General features: G+C 40.1%; 2 protein-coding genes across 3 annotated transcripts; one reads left to right on the top strand and one right to left on the bottom strand.

The window, feature by feature from the left end:
• Nucleotides 1-1,314: 1,314 nt before the first annotated feature.
• ppil4 (peptidylprolyl isomerase (cyclophilin)-like 4) lies at nucleotides 1,315-13,093 on the bottom strand (the record flags this gene model as incomplete). The annotated part of the gene is made up of 13 exons (XM_079525919.1): nucleotides 1,315-1,585; nucleotides 3,806-3,938; nucleotides 5,922-6,018; nucleotides 6,692-6,803; nucleotides 8,622-8,688; nucleotides 8,991-9,115; nucleotides 9,299-9,415; nucleotides 10,044-10,140; nucleotides 10,645-10,787; nucleotides 11,180-11,297; nucleotides 12,325-12,389; nucleotides 12,531-12,598; nucleotides 12,931-13,093. The coding sequence occupies 13 exons, from the start codon at nucleotides 13,091-13,093 to the stop codon at nucleotides 1,370-1,372; spliced, it is 1,521 nt and encodes a 506-aa protein (XP_079382045.1). The 3' UTR covers nucleotides 1,315-1,369.
• On the top strand, nucleotides 13,079-21,481 carry ginm1 (glycoprotein integral membrane 1; the record flags this gene model as incomplete). Of its 2 annotated transcripts, none has more annotated exons than XM_079525921.1 (8): nucleotides 13,079-13,294; nucleotides 13,442-13,513; nucleotides 14,671-14,770; nucleotides 15,428-15,582; nucleotides 15,722-15,881; nucleotides 17,833-18,047; nucleotides 18,947-19,110; nucleotides 19,594-21,481. In XM_079525921.1, 8 exons carry the CDS (start codon nucleotides 13,079-13,081, stop codon nucleotides 19,697-19,699), a joined length of 1,188 nt encoding a protein of 395 aa, XP_079382047.1. In that variant the 3' UTR covers nucleotides 19,700-21,481. The 2 variants fall into 2 exon arrangements, with proteins under 2 accessions (XP_079382047.1, XP_079382046.1); XM_079525920.1 differs by having other exon boundaries at nucleotides 17,830-18,047.
• Between the last annotated feature and the right edge of the window lie 306 nt (nucleotides 21,482-21,787).

Genomic DNA, 21,787 nt, shown 5'->3' with positions numbered 1-21,787 from the left:
ACATTTTCAAAATTCTATTTTGCTTTAAGTGGCATGTGACATGTAAAACTAGGCATTTTAGCTTTTTTTTCTTTTTTTAACGGGGACTATTTAAGTGGGGAAACACAGGCACACGGTGCATGGTGATAATGGCATGTCCAAAATAGGAACATTAGGGTTAATGTGATTAACAAGCCACTGGAGATAAATAAGAGGATGTATCTATATTTACAGTCATGGGGCTGCCCTTTAGTCTACCGTTTCTAAATTGCACGTCTGATTTGGGTGGGTGGAGGGGAGACCCAGAGAATCCCTTTTACACGATAAGAACACGCATAAGAGCACCTTTTTCCATGCCCATGTTTATTCTGAGTACAATTTACAAAAGTGACTTGTAAACCTAGTCAGTCAAATACAAAAAGACATCCTACGGAACTCCTGAGCGGGTGGGGGGAGAACAGGGGGGTTGCAAAACAAATGTTTGTAAATTATAATGAAAATGGATACTGATGGTTTATCTTGACATTATAAACTTATGATTGATGTTGTATTTCTTCCAGTTTTATTTGCCATAGCTTTATGTACATTACAGAAAAAAGGTTTTGAAATCGTAACACCACGCATTTCTAAAACATATGATGCAATTTTCCAAAAGATACATAATGGCTCCCTGTCCCCATTTCTTTACATGCCTACTAGCAATTCTACAAGCAATATTACGTGAACTTATTTTTGTTGGGGGTAAAGCATGCGTGGCACGGACAGGAATTATTTCTGTGACCTTAAACGGAACTAGCCAATCAGCCACCTTTATTATATTTTAACCACAATATGATAAAGGTACTGGTGGGAAGAGAAAAAAATATATATATAATGGGAATCCCATTAGTATTGAGGTGTTCTCTTATCTCTAAGTAAGAAGTAATTCTGCATGATGAGTTACCGCATAATGTAATTCATGGTGGAAAGGCCTCAGTGATTAAATGACCGACATGACATGCATGTGTGCTTTGCGGGTACATACAGGCAGCATGAGTGGAAGTGGGGTTTTCCATAGGATCTCTCACAGAGAGGGTTGACACAGTGGTAGCCGGAAGCCAGAACAGCAATGCTCCCACCCCCTCCTGCTGGTTCTCAAAAGTGGGGTCCTTGAGTTTAAACATTTACCCTATTAAACATTTCGGCTATTCAAAATAGTCAACCTAAGAGCTTGTACTACTTAATTTAGGTATATCCAGACAAAATGTGTTCTCTTATGGGTGTCTCAGGCACAAGATCTTTTTACACATAGTCTGCGGCCAAATTCATATCGGTTTACTTTTTTTTTTTGGGGGGGGGGGGGGGGGGTCCTTGACATGAAAGATGTTTGAGAACCACTGCTCCGCTCACTTCAACGGTGTCTACTCCTCTCTTTGTCTTTAGACTTCTTGGGTGATCTGCTGTGACTCCTGTCCTTGCGGGTGTGGCCCTTGCCGTGTCCCTCCTGTCGGTGCTTGTCCCGAGACTTGCTGTGCTTGTGGTGTCCGTCCCTGTCTCTGGAACGAGACCGTGAACGAGAGCGCTGGCGTTTCTCGGCCTTTTTCTCTCGCTTGCTCTCCTCGCTCTCCTGTTCAGAACGAGAGAGGAGACAAATGAGCAGTGGTGGAAGCAGTACTCGTATAAGAATACTTAAAATGAAAAGGCCTACAACTACAGATTTTACTTGAGTAAAAGTACAAATGTATTGGCACAGTAGAAGTAAAGTAATGTATAACTAAAGCTGTCAAATAATTGTAGTGGAGTAGAAGTATAAAGTATAAAAAAATGGAAATACTCAAGTACAGTATTTTACGGGTAATGGCCGGGCTTTAAAAATGAAACATGACGATGGCAGCGATGATGAAGACAATGAAGAGGAACACTGCCTGAACAAGGTCTATGACTTTGTAAATACATGCTTTAGAAATACCCGGCCCTCATGATGTTGACATAATGTAGAATCTACAGCCAGCCCGGGAATAGCATTCCCGGACTGGCTGGCACGACTCATGCTTACTCATGCAATTCTTGTTATAAAACTGGCATGGTGAAACTGACAAATCTTGCCCTGACCTGGCAGCTTGTCTAACAATAATAACGGGAGTCACTGTGACTTTGCCAAATGCATTTTAAGTTCTGTTTTTACATTTAGCTATTGTTCTTATGCAGAGCAACTCAGAATGATGGTGCTAGCGTTCCAGATGGGTGAATCTCATTTGAATCCGAGCATAGGCATGGTAACGCCCCACCTGCCTGTGATTGGCCTACCGACACTGCCCGTCTTGACTGTCCTCCGATGCGTGGTTACTCCGTGGTGGGAAATAATAGTAGTAGTAGAGACAGAGTAGTACGGTATGATACAAGAGAACTATAACTTGTAACTTTTATTTTTGTAGAAGAGGCAAACTAATATTGTTTATGCCATTTGCTTTGATTGAATAATTGATTGAACATGCACTCCGTAATATGATTTGGGTGTGTTCTAGAAAAGTGTGTTGATTGTGTAATTTGTTTGTATGTGTAAACTTGAAACATTGTACTATAAAAAGGTATTTTCCCTTCATCTTTATCCTTTTTAGTGTAATAATATTAGTAGTTAGTTAACTATAATTAGATTAATACACGATAATCAACACTAACACTTTTAGAACTATTCAGAACACACCCAAATCAAATCATAGTACAGGTGTGTTCAATCAATTATTCAATCAAAGCAAACGGTATAAACAATATTAGTTTGCCTCTTCTACAAAAATAAAACATACAAGTTAGTTACAAGGTTGCATTCTGTCACGCGTGCCAAGCTGTCATTCTCTTGTTTTATTTATTTCTCAATCTCACCAGGGAGTAACCTTGCATCTCGGAGGACAGTCAAGACGGGCAGTGTCTGTAGGCCAATCACAGGCAGGCGGGGCGTTACCATGCCTCAGCCATGCCTATGCTCGGACGCAAACGAGATTCACGCTAAAATTCCAGATAGTGCCTTGCTCAGGGACACTTATACAGGATATAGCTAATTCATACGATGCTAATACGACAAATTATAAATCAGGGTTATAGGAGTTAGATGACCTGTCAAACTAATAAGCACAGTCTTTCCAACTGCAAGCCCATCCAGCCAAACATGCTTTTGAAAGTTCCTGTATGAATATAGTCACTTCCTTGAATACATTTACATGAATGTGGCTACCTACAGTATGGGAAGAAGGTAACAGAAAGATATTAGAGGTCTGGAGGAATGTATGAGGAGGCTACACAGAATGTTAAATCCTGAATTAATTGAAATACTAATCTATACTTCGTCAGCTATCCCCTCCTCTACACCAAATCTCTTTGCTGAAAATAGCTGATCAACAAGCTTACAAAGCACCACAAAGCTTGTAGATCTGTTATTTTTGCCAATTCACCCTTTGTCAAGTCCCGCCCATGGTTGTGCCCCTCTTCGCACCCATTGGTTGCTGTTTCGTGGTTGGACAAAAATCCTTTCTCTCCATCCACTACCATTGAAATAAGGTGTTTTTCAGTTGCTTCGTATTGATATTCTGTACGTTCAATTCTTATTTTAAACTTGGTGTCAGTAAAAAGGAACATCACAGGTGCAGCATGGTGACTGGGCATATCATGTTTGTTTTTCCCAAAAATGATGTTATAGCAAATTCAACATGAACAAGGCAGAAAGAGCCTGTCTCCCTGACTGACTGGTTAGTCAGTCAGGGACCAATCAGAAGGCTGACAAAGGGTGAATTGTTTGCCCCAGAAACACTAGGGTTGATGTGGTTCAATTTATTCTCAGGGTTTTACTGTGTACCTTGGATTTTTTGGGCTTCCTGCTTTCCTCCTCCTCCTCGTGATGGTGCTTCTTATCTCTGTGTTTCTTCTCAGAGGGGCGAAGGATGGGTGCTTCCTCCTCCTCCTCGTCTAAAACTAGGTCATACTTGGAGCTTGCGGGAAACTTAAGGACAACTCGGGAGGTAAAAAGGTTAGTGTCTGTACAAAACATTTGTACACTCACTGAGTTACAAATGGACATGACTATGCATGTGTTATGACATGGTGCGTTTTGTTTATGGGACAAAAGAGGACGGATAAGTTCCATGAGACCATGGGCAGTATTATGCGTGTCTTAAGTACCAGGTCGTATTACTTAACTTAAGACCTGATAAATGCCATTTGGCTATAGGCCTATCTCACAGCCCCCTTTCCACGCCCCCTTCCGGTAGCTAGTGGTGTCATTTAACATTAGGCATTTACACTTTTTTTTCTCTGGAGAATCTAAGTACATTTCCTAATGTTAAAATGTCAAAGACCGATAATAATATGAAGAAAACACAATGGTATAACAACTCAAATAAGTAGAATAAGCCTTACCTTTACAAAACGGTAGTTTGTGGCTTGTGAAAATACCTCTTTTAACATGGAAGTCTATGGGCCGCAGAAAAAATAACACCATTAGCTCCAAAAGGGGGTGGGGAAATGCTGTGAGATAGGCCTATTCTGAGTGGCCAAACAGCATTGACCACGCCTCCAGGTCTTAAGTTAAGTCATAAGACCTGGTACTTAAGACACGCATAATACTGCCCCATTTGTCTACTAAAGCAGCATGTCCCCCAACCAAACGCAGGTGGCCAGACATCACATTATTTTTATTATATTTATATTATATTTATCTTATCCAAAGTGAAGTCCAGAAGCCAGAAGGACAAAGAAAGATCCATTAACATTTTGTCAAACAGGCTACAACATTAGTGTGTTTAGTCAGCATTGGTCAGACTATTGAACAAGGCCTCCGCTTGTCACCAGGCTGGCCTTGGACTTATGGTTGCACAATGCGGTTGAACCTGCACTTTAATCTCAAGTACAATGATACTCCTTTGCACCTTAATGTCGAATGTCATACTGTACAAGCTGATATATATATATATATATATAAATAAATCACTTCCTGAAAAGCTTACACTAAAAGAAATTGAGCCCAGCCGGAAAATGTTTAGTCTAATTGTACGCCCTATTACAATGATAATAACCTAACTGAATGCACCCCTCTTGAGGGCGGCTAATTTAGATCATTATTTCGACATTGTAAAGCAATCTCTCTTGCACATACACTAGCAGATTTTAGGATGTACGTTATAATGGGCCTACTCTTAATGAAAGACAAGCTGGTCATTATTATCCCAAAAGGGAAATTAGGTTAGCAGCATCTATCTTGCTGTAGAAATGTACTTCATTAACCACTTAAGCCCTTGACATTGTCAACATTGTTGTACAACAAATAGCCAATTTAATAACCAATTTGTAATAATGTTACAAACTTATTTTAGTGTAATGTTTAACTTGAAAAAGAGATTGATTGATTGCGCAAATTGAAATGCATAACAGCCATTTTTGGTTCAGTCAGCATGTGCAGCACTGCCCTCTAGTGTCTATCGTAATTAATCATAGCTCTGTGTTGGGAGAATTACTGTCACTCTACTACAGGTGAAAGATTAGGAGATAGACTGACAAGTGAATGTCATGTACATATTGTCATATTATTGGTTGAAATACCTGCTGATGTAATCATGCATTAAAAAAATAGTTTGACATGGAAGTAATTAAGATGGTAATTTGTCATTTCAGCTATGGATGTTTTTATAAAACTCATGGATGGATGGAAATTGTCTTTCCTAATATTCCTCTTTCTAAGTCCAACTCAGTTCTAGATTTGTAGATGAATTTGTACAATATGTGGTACAGGGTTGGATATTGTACATGTACTTTATGGCTGTGCCGTACCCGTGGTCACCTTGTAGGCTATCACCAGCGTTTTAATTGTATTATTTGGGTTGCATTTTATACCAAATGGTGAGGCGTGGGATGGGGTATCTTGGTAACTTGAATATCGTTGCTAAAATGTGGTACCCAAAGTGAAACCATAAGGATACTCTTGTTTGGGTTTGACTTTATCCTTGAGAGCCACCTTGGGACGGTTGTCCGCGTCTTTTTCGTAGGCTTTGAAGTCATCTTTGCTATATTTTCCACCTAAGAAAAGAGAAGGATATGATGAAGTTCATTGTTAAACGGACACAAAATATAACATTACAGTCACTTAGTTACTTACGGTAACTAATGATGAAAAAATAACATAACTAGAAAAAGTCTCCACAGGTCTCCACGAGGATAATAGCGTTTGTGATGTTTGGACAAAATGTGTAGGAGTAATATATGAAAAATCAAACATATGTGTTGATCACATGACTATAGAGATAGTCTATACCGTTTTGCGTGATGTATGGCTAAAATATGTACGAGTAAAGAAATGTGTTTGGCAAAAATCGGCCGCAAGGTGGCGCTATAACCGTTGTGGAAAGTTTGGGGCTATTTACCGATAATACTGAGAACTCTTACTGCATCAGAAGTATTCTCTTTCCACATTTCTATTCTCTCTCCAATGTGACTATCAAATAAACTATTAAATGCTAAAAAATTATTCTCCCATTCCCCCCTAAAAAAGTCTGTTTGTGGATTTTATAAATATTTAACCAATAGAAAGAGCAATGAACAAGAGCATGAGACTAAATAAATATCCATTGGATTGGAATTATCAAGGTTCTTTTTTCTATTTTCTTGAAAGGTTTGGTCAAACCAGTCTATGGGTCAAAGACGGTTTCTGCACGACAGCAACAAAATTGTGCAACTGGCCGACAGCAATCACCTTTTCCTTTCCATTTAATCTTGGAGACAGACTGACTGAAGTCCACATGTATGCGGCGATCATCTATAAGCACATTGTCCATTTTGAAGTAGGCCTTTTCACAGTCATCCTCCTGTGGAGAAGGACATATACGTTACCATGGGAGAAAAAAAATAACACCTGTGTTAACTATACATTTATTAGTTACTGTACTGTGCTCTGTACTGTATTGTAGTGTACTGTGTGGGGTTCCCCGGGGTTACCCGGAACATCCAGACCCCTAGGAACACGCCCAGGGGGCCGGCCCGGTTCCGGCAAGCCGCCCCGCGTCAGAAACGGTCGAGAAATCACAGTTAACATGTGGGGGTCCCCGGAACATCCAGAGCCCCAGGAATGGCCCAGGGCTCGTACTGTAGTGTACTCTGTGCCATTTTACTCTGTGCTGTACTCTACTGGCCACTTTAGGTGTTGCAGCTGTCCATGCTCAGACATACAGACAGACACAGACATACATACACACATTGCTGCGTAATGGAGCGGTTTGCCACCGCTAAAAAAAACAGACAACAGCAGACATACAGTAATGTCTGTACTTTACAAGTGACATGCTCAGGCCTTCTATTGAAGAGCTTACTACAGCTGTTTAGGCCAAAAATGCATATTTTTGCACAATAATGACATTAAATGTGCCAGTGTTAGTTACAGGGTTCAGGGCCAGCTATTGAAATAACCATTACAACATAAATGCATGCAATTGCAAACAATTAAAAGCTAATAAAAGCAACAAAAAGTGTAAAAATTGAGAAGAGAGAAGGCAAGTGGTTAACACACACAAAGCAGGCAATTAACACATAACAAGACATAAGCACTGGCATAGAAGACAAGATACATGACACAAATGTCAAATGATAAGACTTTGGCTTGTGAAGATGTCTGATGAACAAAAAAGATATTTAACTGGGATCTTACCCCTGGACAAATGAACTGAGAAGTTTATTTTATTCTAATGATTTGTTTTATATTTTCCAAAATAAATTACAATATGATGAAATAGAACTGGTGTAGGAACGTATGGTATAAACCTAAGTTGCGAACCTACTGCCTCATAAAGGACACATAGAACATGTGAAATATAATCTAAACAAAAGACAACGATCTCTCTGTGCACAAATTCAGTCAGGAACATTACCATTAGCACTGGAGACAGGCAGGTTTAATGCCACTCCAGAAGGAGAGATATTGCTTGTTCTGTGAACTTGGTGAAATTGAAAACGAGGTTCACTTTCTGTTTTATTGTCCTAAATACGATGACATAAGAGAAACTCTGGTTAACAAGATGTCTTCTATCTGTGGGGATTTTATGGCAGATTTTATTTGTCAAGCTTGGGAGAGAAGACAGAGTACTCTGTATAACTCTGGGCTGTAATGCAATGTATTATGAATATAATGTAAACATACTGTAATTGCAAATGTAAAATGGTGTCTTATAAACCCATGAGGGTTGGACACTTGGACACAGAAATAAATAAATAATCAAAAATCATATATACCTTTTCTAAGTTAAACGCAAGTCTGTCTTCTGTCCATTATGTCCTTATTTTCCCTCCACTTTAGTCTCTATCTTGACAAAATGGACTACTTGAATGTACTCTCGATCAGAGTTATGTATACATTGTGTGATATTTATTTTTGTTTAATATGTTGGTGTCAGCGTGTTGGCATAGGCAATATAATGTATTGTAAATTGTGTCTGAATAATCCCGTAAGTGATGGGCTGCGAAAGGCAGCCAGACACGAAAATAAAATCATTCATTCATCATTGTACAACCAACAAGACAATGCATTGTGACAGGACACTGAGGACAGTATAGAAAGAGGAATGTGAGAAAAGAAAGGGTTCAAATCATAAGTCTCAGGATTTGTTATAGATGAAAATATGAATGAGGCTCACCTTTTCAAACTCTATGAAAGCATAGCAGAGAGACTCCCCAGATTTCCAGTCTCTGATAATCTCACAACTGCACAAAACAAGCCAAACCCATCAGTTATGTTCAAATGACAGTATGTAGCCAATACCAGAGGTTACCATGTGCATTATTTCAAAATATTCTATATATACACACAACGATTTACACAAGTATTGCTGACTGATTACTTATGTCAGTAATTAAAAAATGCAATCCACATTTTACCTTTTAATGAGCAACTGTGCCCAAGGGCGTCTGCTAAATTGAGTAAATTCCTAAGATGTAAACTTAACTCTATATTATACTCTGTATTGTAGTGTTATGCTAATCAGTGACTAGGAGGTGAGGCTTGCCATTTGATGGACCCAAAGCGGGAGAAGATGATTTCCAGGTCGTCGTCTGTTGTAACCGGGTTCAGTTTACAGACAAACAGCACGTTCTCTGGAGGCTTGACCTCTGCATCAGGGAGATCACCCACCTGTAGGAATGAAGACATCAAAGATGTCAATGTGTGAGAACACATTCATTCTAATATATTTCTATTTATATAGATTTTTTTAACGAATAAAGCACTGAGATAAAAATATTGGTATTGCAAAATGCAAATGCAAAGACTTTTAACCAGAATAGGGATGCTAAGTATCATGTGGTTATTTCTCACCATCTCCAGCAGAATGGCCTGAGTCTTGGCCTCTTTCTCCTTCAGGATCTCATCCAGTTCCGCAGCCCCTTTCCCCCCCATGTCATCTATGGCTTCATCTGCTCCGATACGGCCACTCTACACACCCCAAATTCACATTTTAAACCTTTAACACATCCATATTTACTCTGCATAAAACATTTTTTATTCGTTTTCAAGTTGAAATAACATTACAAATACACATGATTCACACAGTATTCCTTGTAAATTTTAAATTCATGCGAAAAATAATAATCATAAAAAGCAACTTGAGCTTCAGGTAGGAATAGACTTTGCCAATGCAGATTCTAACGTATTAATTTAGAAACACTTCTTATTCTTATGGAAAATTAGGCCGTATGACCATGAAAAATCTGCTTTCTTCTTGTGTCATCTTGGTCATCTACTAGTGCTGCACAATTAATCGAAAAAAGACCGAGATCTAGATTCAGACACCTATTCAATCTCATTTTGTGAAGAATCGTGCAGCACTAGTTGGCTGTCCAATTCATTTTATGTTTTTGTTTATGAGTTTTTAAAATAAATAATAAATATCATGGAAAAATTTAGAATCGTGATCTCAATTCTTCTGGAGGAAAATCGAGATTCACAAGAATCATGCAGCACTATCATCTACCGTTCTTTGAGTGAGGACTGATGACCAATTATATTATATGGAGATCATGTTGAAAAAAGTAAATGTTCCTTTAAATAAAAGCCTACCCACATCTAGCTGCTCTTTGGTGGGCTCTGGGGAGCGATCAGGCACTGGCAGGTTAGGAGGGTCATCAAATGGATCCTCCAGGATCACTGTGTGGTTTATTCTGAAATGACATTACAGCTATGATTGAATTTAGTCCACTGACATGACATTCATTCAAAAGGTTTAACACATTAGGCCCTGCTTATCATGCTAGGGTGGGATGGCTCAGGGTAGAGGACAGAAACATGCAATGGGCCTGGTCTTCAAAATACTCAAGGGACCAGTGCCCATGTACCTGTCAAACTACTTCAAGAACGTGAGAGACACACACGGGCCACTGATCTCGTTCAACCCAGATTCGACACAAAATATTAGTCGAATTTGTTCTACCGTTATGTCACCAAAATGTGAAATGCCCTACCAACAGCCATCAAAAATTGTGACTCCCTACCCTTGGAAAAAACGCCTAAAAAAACAGCACCTGGCTGAAATTTGCAACTGGCCCTAGACAAGACAAGATGAGGTTGCAAAGAAGTAAAATGTTCCTTTGTGGTTAACACAAATCATTTGATTTGAATATCATAAGCATCTAAAGGAAGGGATTGCCATGTTGATTCTACTCCACCTGATATCCTGAAAGGGCATGAAGTCCTTATCAACAAAGGCCTCGTTGATCTTGGCCAAGATGTCCATGCCTTCTGATACCTCCCCAAACACAGTGTGGACTGTGTCCAGGTAATCCAGGTTCTCTCCAGTGGTGATGAGGAACTACAGAGACAATACATACCGGCACCACATTTAAATGTGAAGCCTGGAGTCCCTATTCATTCATAAACATTTGGCAAAAATAGCTCATCTACAAGCTCAGAACATGATGCGATCTTGTAGATTGGGGTCCCCCAGTAGTTTCCTGGGGGTGGGGGACCCTGGTCAACAAAATAATATAGAGTTTATGGTTTAACATGGTTACTGTTGCTGCTGTGACATCTGAATATACCTCTGTGGATCATTTAAAGTTTATCTTATCATTAATCTATGCTTACCCTGATCAGACATCACAATTCACATCAGAGCGTCCCAATGACTTATGAACAGTAGCTCCAGCCAGCATTGTCTCCCTTACTCGATGAAGGCAGACTAGTAATGTTTATTTAGATTACCTGAGAACCATGTTGATCGCTCCCATTGTTTACCATGGACACCATCCCCTTCTTCTTGTGTTTGATGCGTGGCACCTTTTCTACATCAAAAAAGCGGGCCTGGTCCCCATATAGTTTCCTAATGAAAGCAAAGAGAAGAAAAAATAACCACCAGATTCACCACCAGTGTTGGGTAATGTTACTTTTAAAAGTAACGTTACAGGATTACTGCCATTAAAAAGTATTCTGTTACTTTTAAAAGTAACAACATGTCTACTGACAACCAGGCAATTCTTGTTCAATGCCGGTACTGTGACATCAGCCTTGCATTCCCTATTGAATATTGAATGGGTCTGGTCTTCAAGATTTGATACACCACCAAGATAGCCATGTACCTGTCTAAATACTACCTTGGTTTTCACTACCAAGTGTCACTGTTGCGCAGCCTAACACACACACACACACACACACACACACACACACACACACACACACACACACACACACACACACACACACACACACACACACACACACACACACACACACACACACACACACACACACACACACACACACACACACACACACACTAACTGATTTTGGGTGTGACAGTACAGTGACAGTGCAGTACAGTAAAGGGACCCCCACGTGGTAACTCTAGTCATTTCTCAACCATTTCGGACGCGGGGTGGCTCGCCGGAACCGGGCCGGCCCCCTGGCCGCGTTCCTGGGGGTCTGGATGTTCCGGGGACCCCTCGGGGCCCCCCACATGGTAACTCTGTCATTTCTTAACCGTTTCGGACGCGGGCCGGCTCACCGGAACCGGCACCCCGGGTGCGTTCATGTGGGTCTGGAACTTCCGAGGTCCCCCCACACGGAGTTGCACCACTCACTTCACACGGGTGTGATTTTTTTTTTATAGAAGTGTATATTTGTACGTCTTTCAATGTTCTGATGAATTGAATTAAAGAATTGAAGTTGTGTGCTTTTGTCATCCACAAAGTAACAGTTTTTGTATTGACTAGTGCTTTTGTTTGAAATGTACCCATTCTACATACTGTGAAATAAAAATTTAAATTCCAAGAAAGTCCCTTTAGAGTCATATATTACACAGCACCATTAGACAGGTGATAGTATGGCAGTGACAATTACAAATGACTTACCCATAGATGGACTCTCCACCACGGCCTGTCCCGGTGGGGTCTCCAGTCTGTACAATGAAGTCTCTCTGGAGGGACGAGAGAAATGCCTCTCATTAAATTATTACACAGACTTTAACATTGACTAGCTAAAACACATGAATAAAAATGTGAAATGGTGTGCAACGAATTAGGCCAATATGGAGTCATGGACCAATTGTGCTCTTTACCTGAACATTGTGGATGAGGCAGTAGTTGTAGAATTTTATTTTGCATAACTTCAGAAAGTTCAGGGAAGCTGCAAAAATAAGCAAGACATAAAGCAAGACACACAATCACACATGGGTGTGGCTGTCTGATTTATAATAATATAAATCACGTTAAGAGCCTTGGATCAAGACTATCATAGATGTATTTGATATATTTTGGTCTTTATCCAAGGCTAAGTTCATTAGTCACGTTGTGGTCAAAACTAAAACCAGCGCGCTAGCAGAGCTAGCCAGCACTCCTGTCAAACTAGCCAGCCAGTTGTGCTTCCATCTTAGCGAAATGTACCTTTCAACTTAATTTATAATTAATCCATCATAACATACAGCTGGCTGTTATGTCGTACTAGTAATGCTTTCTTACTTTTAGGCCTTTCTTCTGTAAACAAATCAATGACAATGTCTCCCAGAGTCGTTTCAAGCAGCACCGCCATGACGATCACCAACAACAACACACACACGCACGAGGTGACGCATGCACGTCGCACGCCTCCTCGCGCTACGCAATGTAGATGTCGTGTACGCATGCGCTCTTACGTAATCGTCATATTCCTTGTGACAGATGTGTAGCTTTGTGTTTTTGTTGTTGTTGGAATTATAGCAGCAGCTTCTCTGTCCATAAGCCACAAACAATTAACACAATGCAATCAACAATGTATGCAGTCTTTCTGCTGCTCTGTGCTTCGCTCATTGGCGCTGAATCATCATCGCCCAAGCAAGTGAACACGGTAAGTAAGAGTAAAGAGACAACATTGATCGCATTCGCAGTACGTGCTGATGATGCGCTAGCATGACGGTTTGCTAGCAGAATGAAGCCAGCCATATTTATGCTCAGCGGGATGATAACGGCACTGTGTGTGTTCTAATTCTCACAGGAAAACATTCTCATTAATGTGACAGCGGGAACAGTGGGCGACTCCGAGATACAAGAATCCAATAACTTGCAGGTAAATAATTTGAAGCCAACACTTGCACAACACAACCAGTGTACCATAGCTACAGCAATCATGCAGAGGGCAGCAGGGTGTTATGGCAACATTCGTATCCCCGTCATAATCTGTCTCCCCTCTGCAAGGAGTTGCATTGATGCGGTTGAGCTTAAAACTGTTGTTGCAAGGATCGAGTTGCGAGAACTTGCGACTATAGTTGCGTTGGTGCGGTTTGGAACTTTTGGGCTTTAGTTTGCCCCAACTACACCCATCCACGAGGCTCCATCTCTACCCAGTTTGTACAAATGTAATCATGTTTAATACATTATTATTTATTAGACATTATTGTGCCCTGTACAAATAAGGTAATTACAAGAGTTCTTAATTAGTTTGTTGAAGATAACCTACCTACCTGAGTTCAGGAAATAAATGCTGAACTACAGCATTCAGGAAATAAATCTCTCTCTAAAATAATGATATTTTATTGCATGAAATCCAAATTGATAAAATTGTTATAATTCAAGCAAAAATAAATTATTGCATACCATACAATTGACCCTTACTTGTAATATGAATGTGCTCGTTGTGCTGGTATATTAACTATAAGGCAGTTTAGATGCCAAAACCTTTTATTTTAATGTGCCAATACATGTCTGTCTCAGAAGTCAGAAGAACTTGGAGTATGTGGCTGCTTGCCATTATCCCAGCCCTCCCGAAGGGTTTTTAGTGTCCCTGAACAAGAAAATCACACATACTACTTGCAGGCAGCTGATTTTTAATTAATTACTACAATCTACAACATGCTTTTGCTTGCCTGTCAGAAATGGGAGCAGTTCCCCAAAGTATTTGCTGTTGTTCATTGAATATGGGTGAAGGGTATGTCACATGCTTGCACCATTTTACTCTTATCTAGAGGTGCAGTGAGTCATTCTCTAGACTCATCTACTTTAAACTTTGAATTAAAAAAGTCCTACATTATACAAGCCTTCTTACATTTTGGTCAAGTACACTTAATGAACACATATGTCTAATTTTCTTTGTTTCTCCAATGTTTAACAACCTGGGAAAATACGTGTGTGCGTGTTGTTTATCATAACACCATTGGTACTAAAATGTAACTAACTGAAATTGGAAGAATCTAACCTAAGGTCTTGATTATTTCTTTGACATTTTAGATCAATCTAAATATATCTGTGGATGAAGAAAAAGTACTCATCAATGACATTCCTGTGGAGCTGTCGGGGGTGACAAGGCTAAACTGCCAAGCACTGCTCTGTGAGTTTTCTCATTTTTACAGGATACTACGCAAAGGTTGACACTTGGGTTCAGAGGCACTTGCCTATCGGGCAAGTACAGATCATGTTCACTTGCCCACAGGTCATGCCCGCTTGCCCAAAAAGTAAATCGTTCATTATAAAATGATAGGTCAAGTTTGAATTACCGTAACATTTACACGTAACAATGTAACACTTATTTTTTTACTTTCTGGGTTTGTGCAATAAAAAATGTCAAACCTAAATTTTATGCCAAATAATTACATAGCTATGAATATGACTATTGTTATTTTATATTTTTAAGTGTAGCAACAGTGAACAGCACATTATACACAGTTAAACAGTGCTCTTATTTCACATTCCACAGACCAGAAGACAGAGTGCTCTGGTCATGTTCAGATATTTAGACAGATACCGTGTTGTGTTTATAGACAGTTGCGTCCCCTAAAGGTTTTATTGACCTTCCAGGGGCAGGTGGGCAAGCCTTAGTGTCAACGCCTGCTGCACCATATCACATTTCACAAGTGCTAAACTTTAATGTTTGTTTGGTGCTAAAGTGGTCCCTGGCTATCATCTGAGTTTGATAGAGGTGACATGTCGTTGTCGGGTGTCTTCACATTCTTCTAAGCCTCTGTATATTCACCCTTGTTTTCCTCAGTGGACACCATCAATGGAACCAGTGAGTTTGAATCGGGGGACCTGGTCTCGACCGTCACCCGGGTGATGGTTAACCAGAATCGGCTTTATAGCGACTCAGAGGAAGTGGTTGCTCTGCAGGTGTTCAGCGAGGTCATAGAGATGGAAGGCAGGAAGGTAAACCTAGGCAAACAAAATGGGTCGGCCATTTGACTCTTACTTCATACTCGGGGTGGGATGTGAATATGGTCTACCATATATAATGCATGGAACAGAGATTGGACATTTTAATCAAATTTCACTTCCATTTATGTAGGTCCACCAACCTGATATGTGTGAGGTGAAGATACTCATGAGCCCGAGTTTCCAGAAGCTAGCTCAGTATACCAACATCTACCCTATTGGACACAGTGAAATCTTCAGAATTCCCAGGGAGAATGATGTGGTCATCACAGATCCAACCAATCCTAAAAAGGGTACAACTCAACCATATTGTTATTAAACCTATAAAATGTTTGATGGCCTCCTATGCCCATGTGTGTTTGTCTGTACCACGGAATGTGATGATTTGATTGGCTGAGCACGGAATGTGATGTATGATGATAAGAGCGCCCCTTCTTTTCTTTACCCACTATAGTGGTTTGTTCTTAGTAGCCTCTGCTTTGTTGACGATACTTGAATATTGTCTTGGCACTGTGGGCTCTATTTTTGTCCATGCTAAACCCCTTATGCCTAAACTACTTTGCCTTTTTTTTTTTTTTACAATTTTGAAAAACTTTTTTGAATAGTTAAAATAGCCAATCTACAAGCTCACAACGTGTCGATGTAGATTGGCTACTTTATCACTTTCCCTCCCGACACATAGGCGATAGGGAATTTTGTTATTAATGCACAGACATTAATTACAAAATGGTGATATCTGATTTTTCTAAACGCAAGCATTATGTTATTTACATTCCATTAATTCATAATATTCTTCTCTGTTGCCCGTACGTGTGTGTGTGTGTGTGTGTGTGTGTGTGTGTGTGTGTGTGTGTGTGTGTGTGTGTGTGTGTGTGTGTGTGTGTGTGTGTGTGTGTGTGTGTGTGTGTGTGTGTGTGTGTGTGTGTGTGTGTGTGTGTGTGTGTGTGTGTGTGTGTGTGTGTGTGTGGGTGGGTGGGTGGGTGGGGCAGAAGGGCGTGGGGTGCGCTGCCCGGTCTAGTGTAGAAACGACTGCTTCGCCCCCAGACTTCCCCTACAGCCCACAGTATTTAGCATGGTAACTGGTGCATTTATATAGCGCCTTTATCCAAGGCGCTTTACATAGATTCAGATTGTGCATTACATTAACCCATTCACACACACATTCATACACCGATTGCGGCAGAAGCCATGCAAGGTACCAACCAGCACATAGGGAGCAATTTGGGGTTCAGTGTCTTGCCCAAGGACACTTCGACATGTAGACAGCAGGAGCCGGGATTCGAACCGCCGACCCATGGATCATTGGACGACCTGCTCTACCTCTTGAGCCACAGTCGCAATAAGCAATAGCAGGGTTCAAAGAAAGAACACTTTGGGCTCTATTTTCGTCCATGCCGTCCACCCCTTATCCCTAAACTACTTTGCCTCATCTGGGGACCCCCTGAGGGGTTGCGATCCCCAGGTTGAGAACCTCTGGTATAAAAGTTATACTATACTAAATGATTATGGCAAATAATCACAGAATGTCACTGCACTGATAGACATGCAGCTGCTGTATACTCCTGCAGCTGCTCTATACATCTCCTTACAACGGTGTTTTACCAGATTTTGCCGTTACCATTACCCTTTTCATGTCACGCACCCCCTAGAGGGCGTTCGCGCACCACAACCACAGTTTGGGAACCCCTGCTATAAGGTATTGTCTTATTGTAGGGGTTCAGCTTTGCAGAGAGCATAATTCTTCAGAGCACGTGGTCACTTATACTTGAAAAAGACTGAATGGTCAAATCATCGTAAAACTGCTATTGTCACAAATAATATTTTTGGAGAATTCATTCAAAAGTGAGTTGCAAGCCCCCGCTTTTTTCTCACATGGTTAATTATACCATGGCCACTTTCCAACAATTCAAATATAATAACTTTTTCATTAAATGGCAACTGGCACTGTCTTCACCAACCTTGGAAAAAATAGGACCTTAAATTACTACCAAATGGGGGAAGCAGAAGCCATAAACTACAAACTAGAAAAGAGTACCCAAAAGGTTGAAAGTTATAAATCAACATAGTTTTAATAGACAGCTTGTAGATAATGTTAGCTTAAATAAATATATAGTATTCATAGGATTTTAGACTGGTGATGAGACTGTTATATGGTGTGCAACTATGTGAAAATAATGCACACCCAAATGATACAACACTCAACAAATTAACTGATTTCTTCTTCTCGCCTTGTTGCATCAGCAGAGGACCAAGTCTTCTCTCAGACCACCAGCCAGTACCCACTGAAACACGCTGAAACTACCCAGGAAGAGATAGCTGCCCCAGGCAAACTCCCAGAGACCCCCCTGCGCATGGACCCGGATCTGCTGTACGACGGCGGTGATGACAACGGTGACGATGACGAACCAGGCCAGTCAGACCAGATTCAGACAGAGACTGAATCTCCATACAGTTACTCTGTAAGCATATTTCTGAAATCACATCCAGTTTAGCACTAAGACCTACAGTATATGTACTTTGTTCAACTTTGTACAACGAATAGCAAAATATCAATCTACAATCTACAAGCTCACGTTATTAAAAAAAGGTTGGTTGAAACATTTCACCTATAATGACATGCCCAAAATAGGGATGCCAGGTTGAAAGCAGTCTTGTGTAGCTAGATGATGGAGATATCCACCTACTGATGTGTCTGGGGAAATCTAAATTCAATGTATAGACTCGAACAGCAGAGAAAACCAGCTCTAACAAACCTAAGCCTACTGCTTTGAATACCAAATATGATCATTGTCTCAAGTATGAGGGATCACCGTCTTTACATTGTTTGTGATGCTGTTTTTTCATCCAGTGTCTTTCACCCCATTCATTTAATGTAGATGTCACCAGACTTTTCAGTAGGCAGAGATCTCTGGCTCAACTGAGACTTAACCTCACCTGGTCTGTGTTCCAAAATCGTCGTGTGAACCGGTCTGAAGCGGATGGTAATTTACATCATGTTGTAGTTTTGTAGTCATCAGGCAGGAAACCACAAGGCGGAATAAGAATTCCGCCATTCATAGTACTGATTCTGTCTTGTGGTTTCCTGCCAGATGACTACAAATCATTGACTACAACATGACGAAAGTTACCATCCGCTCCCGACCAGATCATAAACCCGAAATGAAATGCTGTCCAGGCTACACAAGACTAGGTTGAAAGTTGTTCAAGTTGACTGACCACCTGGCCTGTTTTGGAAGTGGCAAAAATTGGCAGACAGTGGACCTGTTTTTTTATTTATTTTGATGGACAAAGAAAAATGAAGTTCAACCATATTTTATTAAAATATATTGGCAAAAACCAAATGGTCTCCTGTCCTCAGGCTGTGTGTCGGTGGGTGGAGGAGGTGCGAGAGCGTCTGAGGCGCTTCTGCTCAGAGTCCCTGCCTCTGTTCTTCCTGGTGATGTGGGTGGTGGTGATCGGTGTTGTTGGCTCAGCTGTCATTGTTAAGATCCTGGACATGTTTTTCCCAACATGTGAACACAAGTAAGTAAATAAATGTGTTGAATTTACTAAATTGCTTTAGTAAATTAACCCCTGCAGTCCCTGTTAGAATTAGGTTTTTGTGGATATGGTGATGGGCAGAAAAATAATCTTTTCATTTTATAAACAATATATATTTGAATTACTTCTAACGACTATTTTTAACCCATTTAGGCCTGACCTCGAAATTTAAAAAAAAACCTTTTCTGAAATAAATATTTTTACGATTTTTCAAAAATAGCAGACCTACAAGCTCGTAGCGCGCCACTCGGTGGCGCGCTATGAGCTTGTAGATCTGCTATTTTTCAATAGCTAAAATATAACATATAACACCAAAAGGGGTTCCCGCCCCAAAATGGGTTAATATGCCCACAAACGTATTATCCCATCTTCCATTTGCTCTGCAGCTGCCTTCATATCCATGTCTCATCCATGGCGCCTTCCCTTGCCATCTGAATATATGACAACCTTTTCTTTTTCTCTCAGGCGAATGTTCCATTTAAACCCTGTCACCTTGCTACCAGAGGATGAGAAACACACACTACTAGAGAACATCGAGATAGAGGTAGAAGAAGAAGAGAAGAGACCTTGAATGAAGATGGATTAATTTAAGTGAATGTTTTTTCTCAGTCCAGATCCCAGGGTCACTTACTTTTCATTCATATTTGCTCATTAATACTGGCTGCAGTGTTTTGAATTTCGCATCTCAGCGGTCTGTCTCATGGTTCCTCTTTCCAGGGTTTCCAGCCAGTTTGAATCGTCCATTTTTATTTCTGGTCGGATTTGTTGGTTTATTTGTTATTGTGGTTGCTATAGGCAACACACTCCGAGAATTTATTGCCAGCAAAGTGAACCTGCTTTTTCTTAGCTTTTGCACAACAGAAAAGTGAAGCTTTTGGTCATGCTTCACACACTGTTGTCATTGTCACTGTTGTCATGCTTCACATGACATCACAATATATACTGTAATATAAATGGTAAGACGGAATTCAGTTCCCAGTGGATTCCTCGCGACTCACGTCAGTGCAACCACACTTGCAATTTCCCAGAATTGGACCTTTCTAGTTCTTATCTTATCTTATTCATTTTTAAATGAATATAAATGGCGTTTGGCCCCCATTCGTTATCAATAATTGGAATTGCCAGTTTGTGGGCCCGATGTTATAGTGTTTACATGTTTACAATTTAGGCTAAGTATTAAAAAAAAGTGTTACAAAGAATTCAGTAAAGGACTGTTTCCTGGACTGGATTGTTAGGCAAGCTAGCAATACTATACATTTGGCCTCGTTCACATTTAGGTGTGAGTAAAGCTCTACTTGTATCAAACATTTACTGTTGTGGTAGGTCATTCAAAGTCTGTGTAGAGAAAGACTACCCTTAGATGAAGATAAAGGTTTTAATGAGTAAATATGAATGCAAAAAAGAATGAACGTTATTGAGCTGGATCTAGGCCTTTAGATTGTCACATTCATTCAACACTGACCTTTATATGTAGCAATTGTTTTCCAGTCACACAGTAGTTATTTCCCCAGCATTGCACCATTATTTGAAATTATGCCTTTAAAATCTTACCACTGAAAGAACATAATAGGGGACCTAATGCACGCTGTTCTGGTTCATATGCTGATTGTCGTACCTCACAGTGCCTCGGTATCTATTCTACTTTGTATAAGTGTGACTAGTTCAGTCAGTGACTATGATTTTGATTACTTTCAGATCTTTAGTGTTTATTTTCTTGTCATCTCTCCTGTTAATTTGACTGGAGAATATAAGCAATGATGTTACAACTCTGTATGCACTCAATAAGTCAAACCATTGATATGACTTTGATATGCTGTATTGTAGAGACCCTGCACTACAAATTGTTATTTAGATCTATGTACATGATGTCCTAAACGCACTTGTTGTAAATTGAATGTGAATATGCTGTTGCGTTTGTCTAAATGCTGAATTCTAGCTGCATGGGCTTTGGGCTTATATTTTGATTGAGAGGTGTGAATGACTTAACTGGAAATTGATATGAGTTTACTTGAGTGGCAAGTAAACTAGATAATGTTAACCAGGATAATCTGGACTGTATGAAGCCCAGTCTCACCCGAGATCTCTTGTTATTTCTTGCAAATGAGAAACCTTCAACACTTTTATTCGGCTTTATGTTGTCTCTGCTAAATTTGGAGATATAATATGGAATGTGAAAGATAAATATGGCACACAATGTAAATCTGTCTATTTCATATGTTTTGCAACATTGCACCTTTGAATTGGCTCCTGCTGCTTCTTTGATATGCTTGTTTATGAATGTGCTAACTTAAATACTTTGTGTGATTATGAATTCTGAGTGTGCGCAATGTTATTTTGACAGGTACTTTCCCTTTTCACAATCTCTTGTGTGCAATAGTAGAATAAGCTTTAATCCTTGATCACTAATGATACAAGGAACACATTTAAGGACCCAGGGTTTGCAATGCAAGTAGAAAAGGAAAAAAGGGAATGAGAACATTTTCTAAACAGTTTTCAGCTTCATATCGACTGGTCTCAGAAACCTTGTTAGGCTGTTTAAAAGATTCTACATTGCCACAAAGCAGGAGGCATGACAAAAAAGCAGCTATATAAATAATTCTCAAGATGAGACATGGCAAAAGCATGATGTCACTGTATATGCTGCCTAATGCATGCCTGA

The sequence above is a fragment of the Electrona antarctica genome (genome assembly GCF_951216825.1).
Source record: "Electrona antarctica genome assembly, chromosome: 17".
Classification (NCBI taxonomy): domain Eukaryota; kingdom Metazoa; phylum Chordata; class Actinopteri; order Myctophiformes; family Myctophidae; genus Electrona; species Electrona antarctica.
Note: the sequence above shows the minus strand (reverse complement) of the source record. Positions and strands in the feature narration are given on the sequence as shown.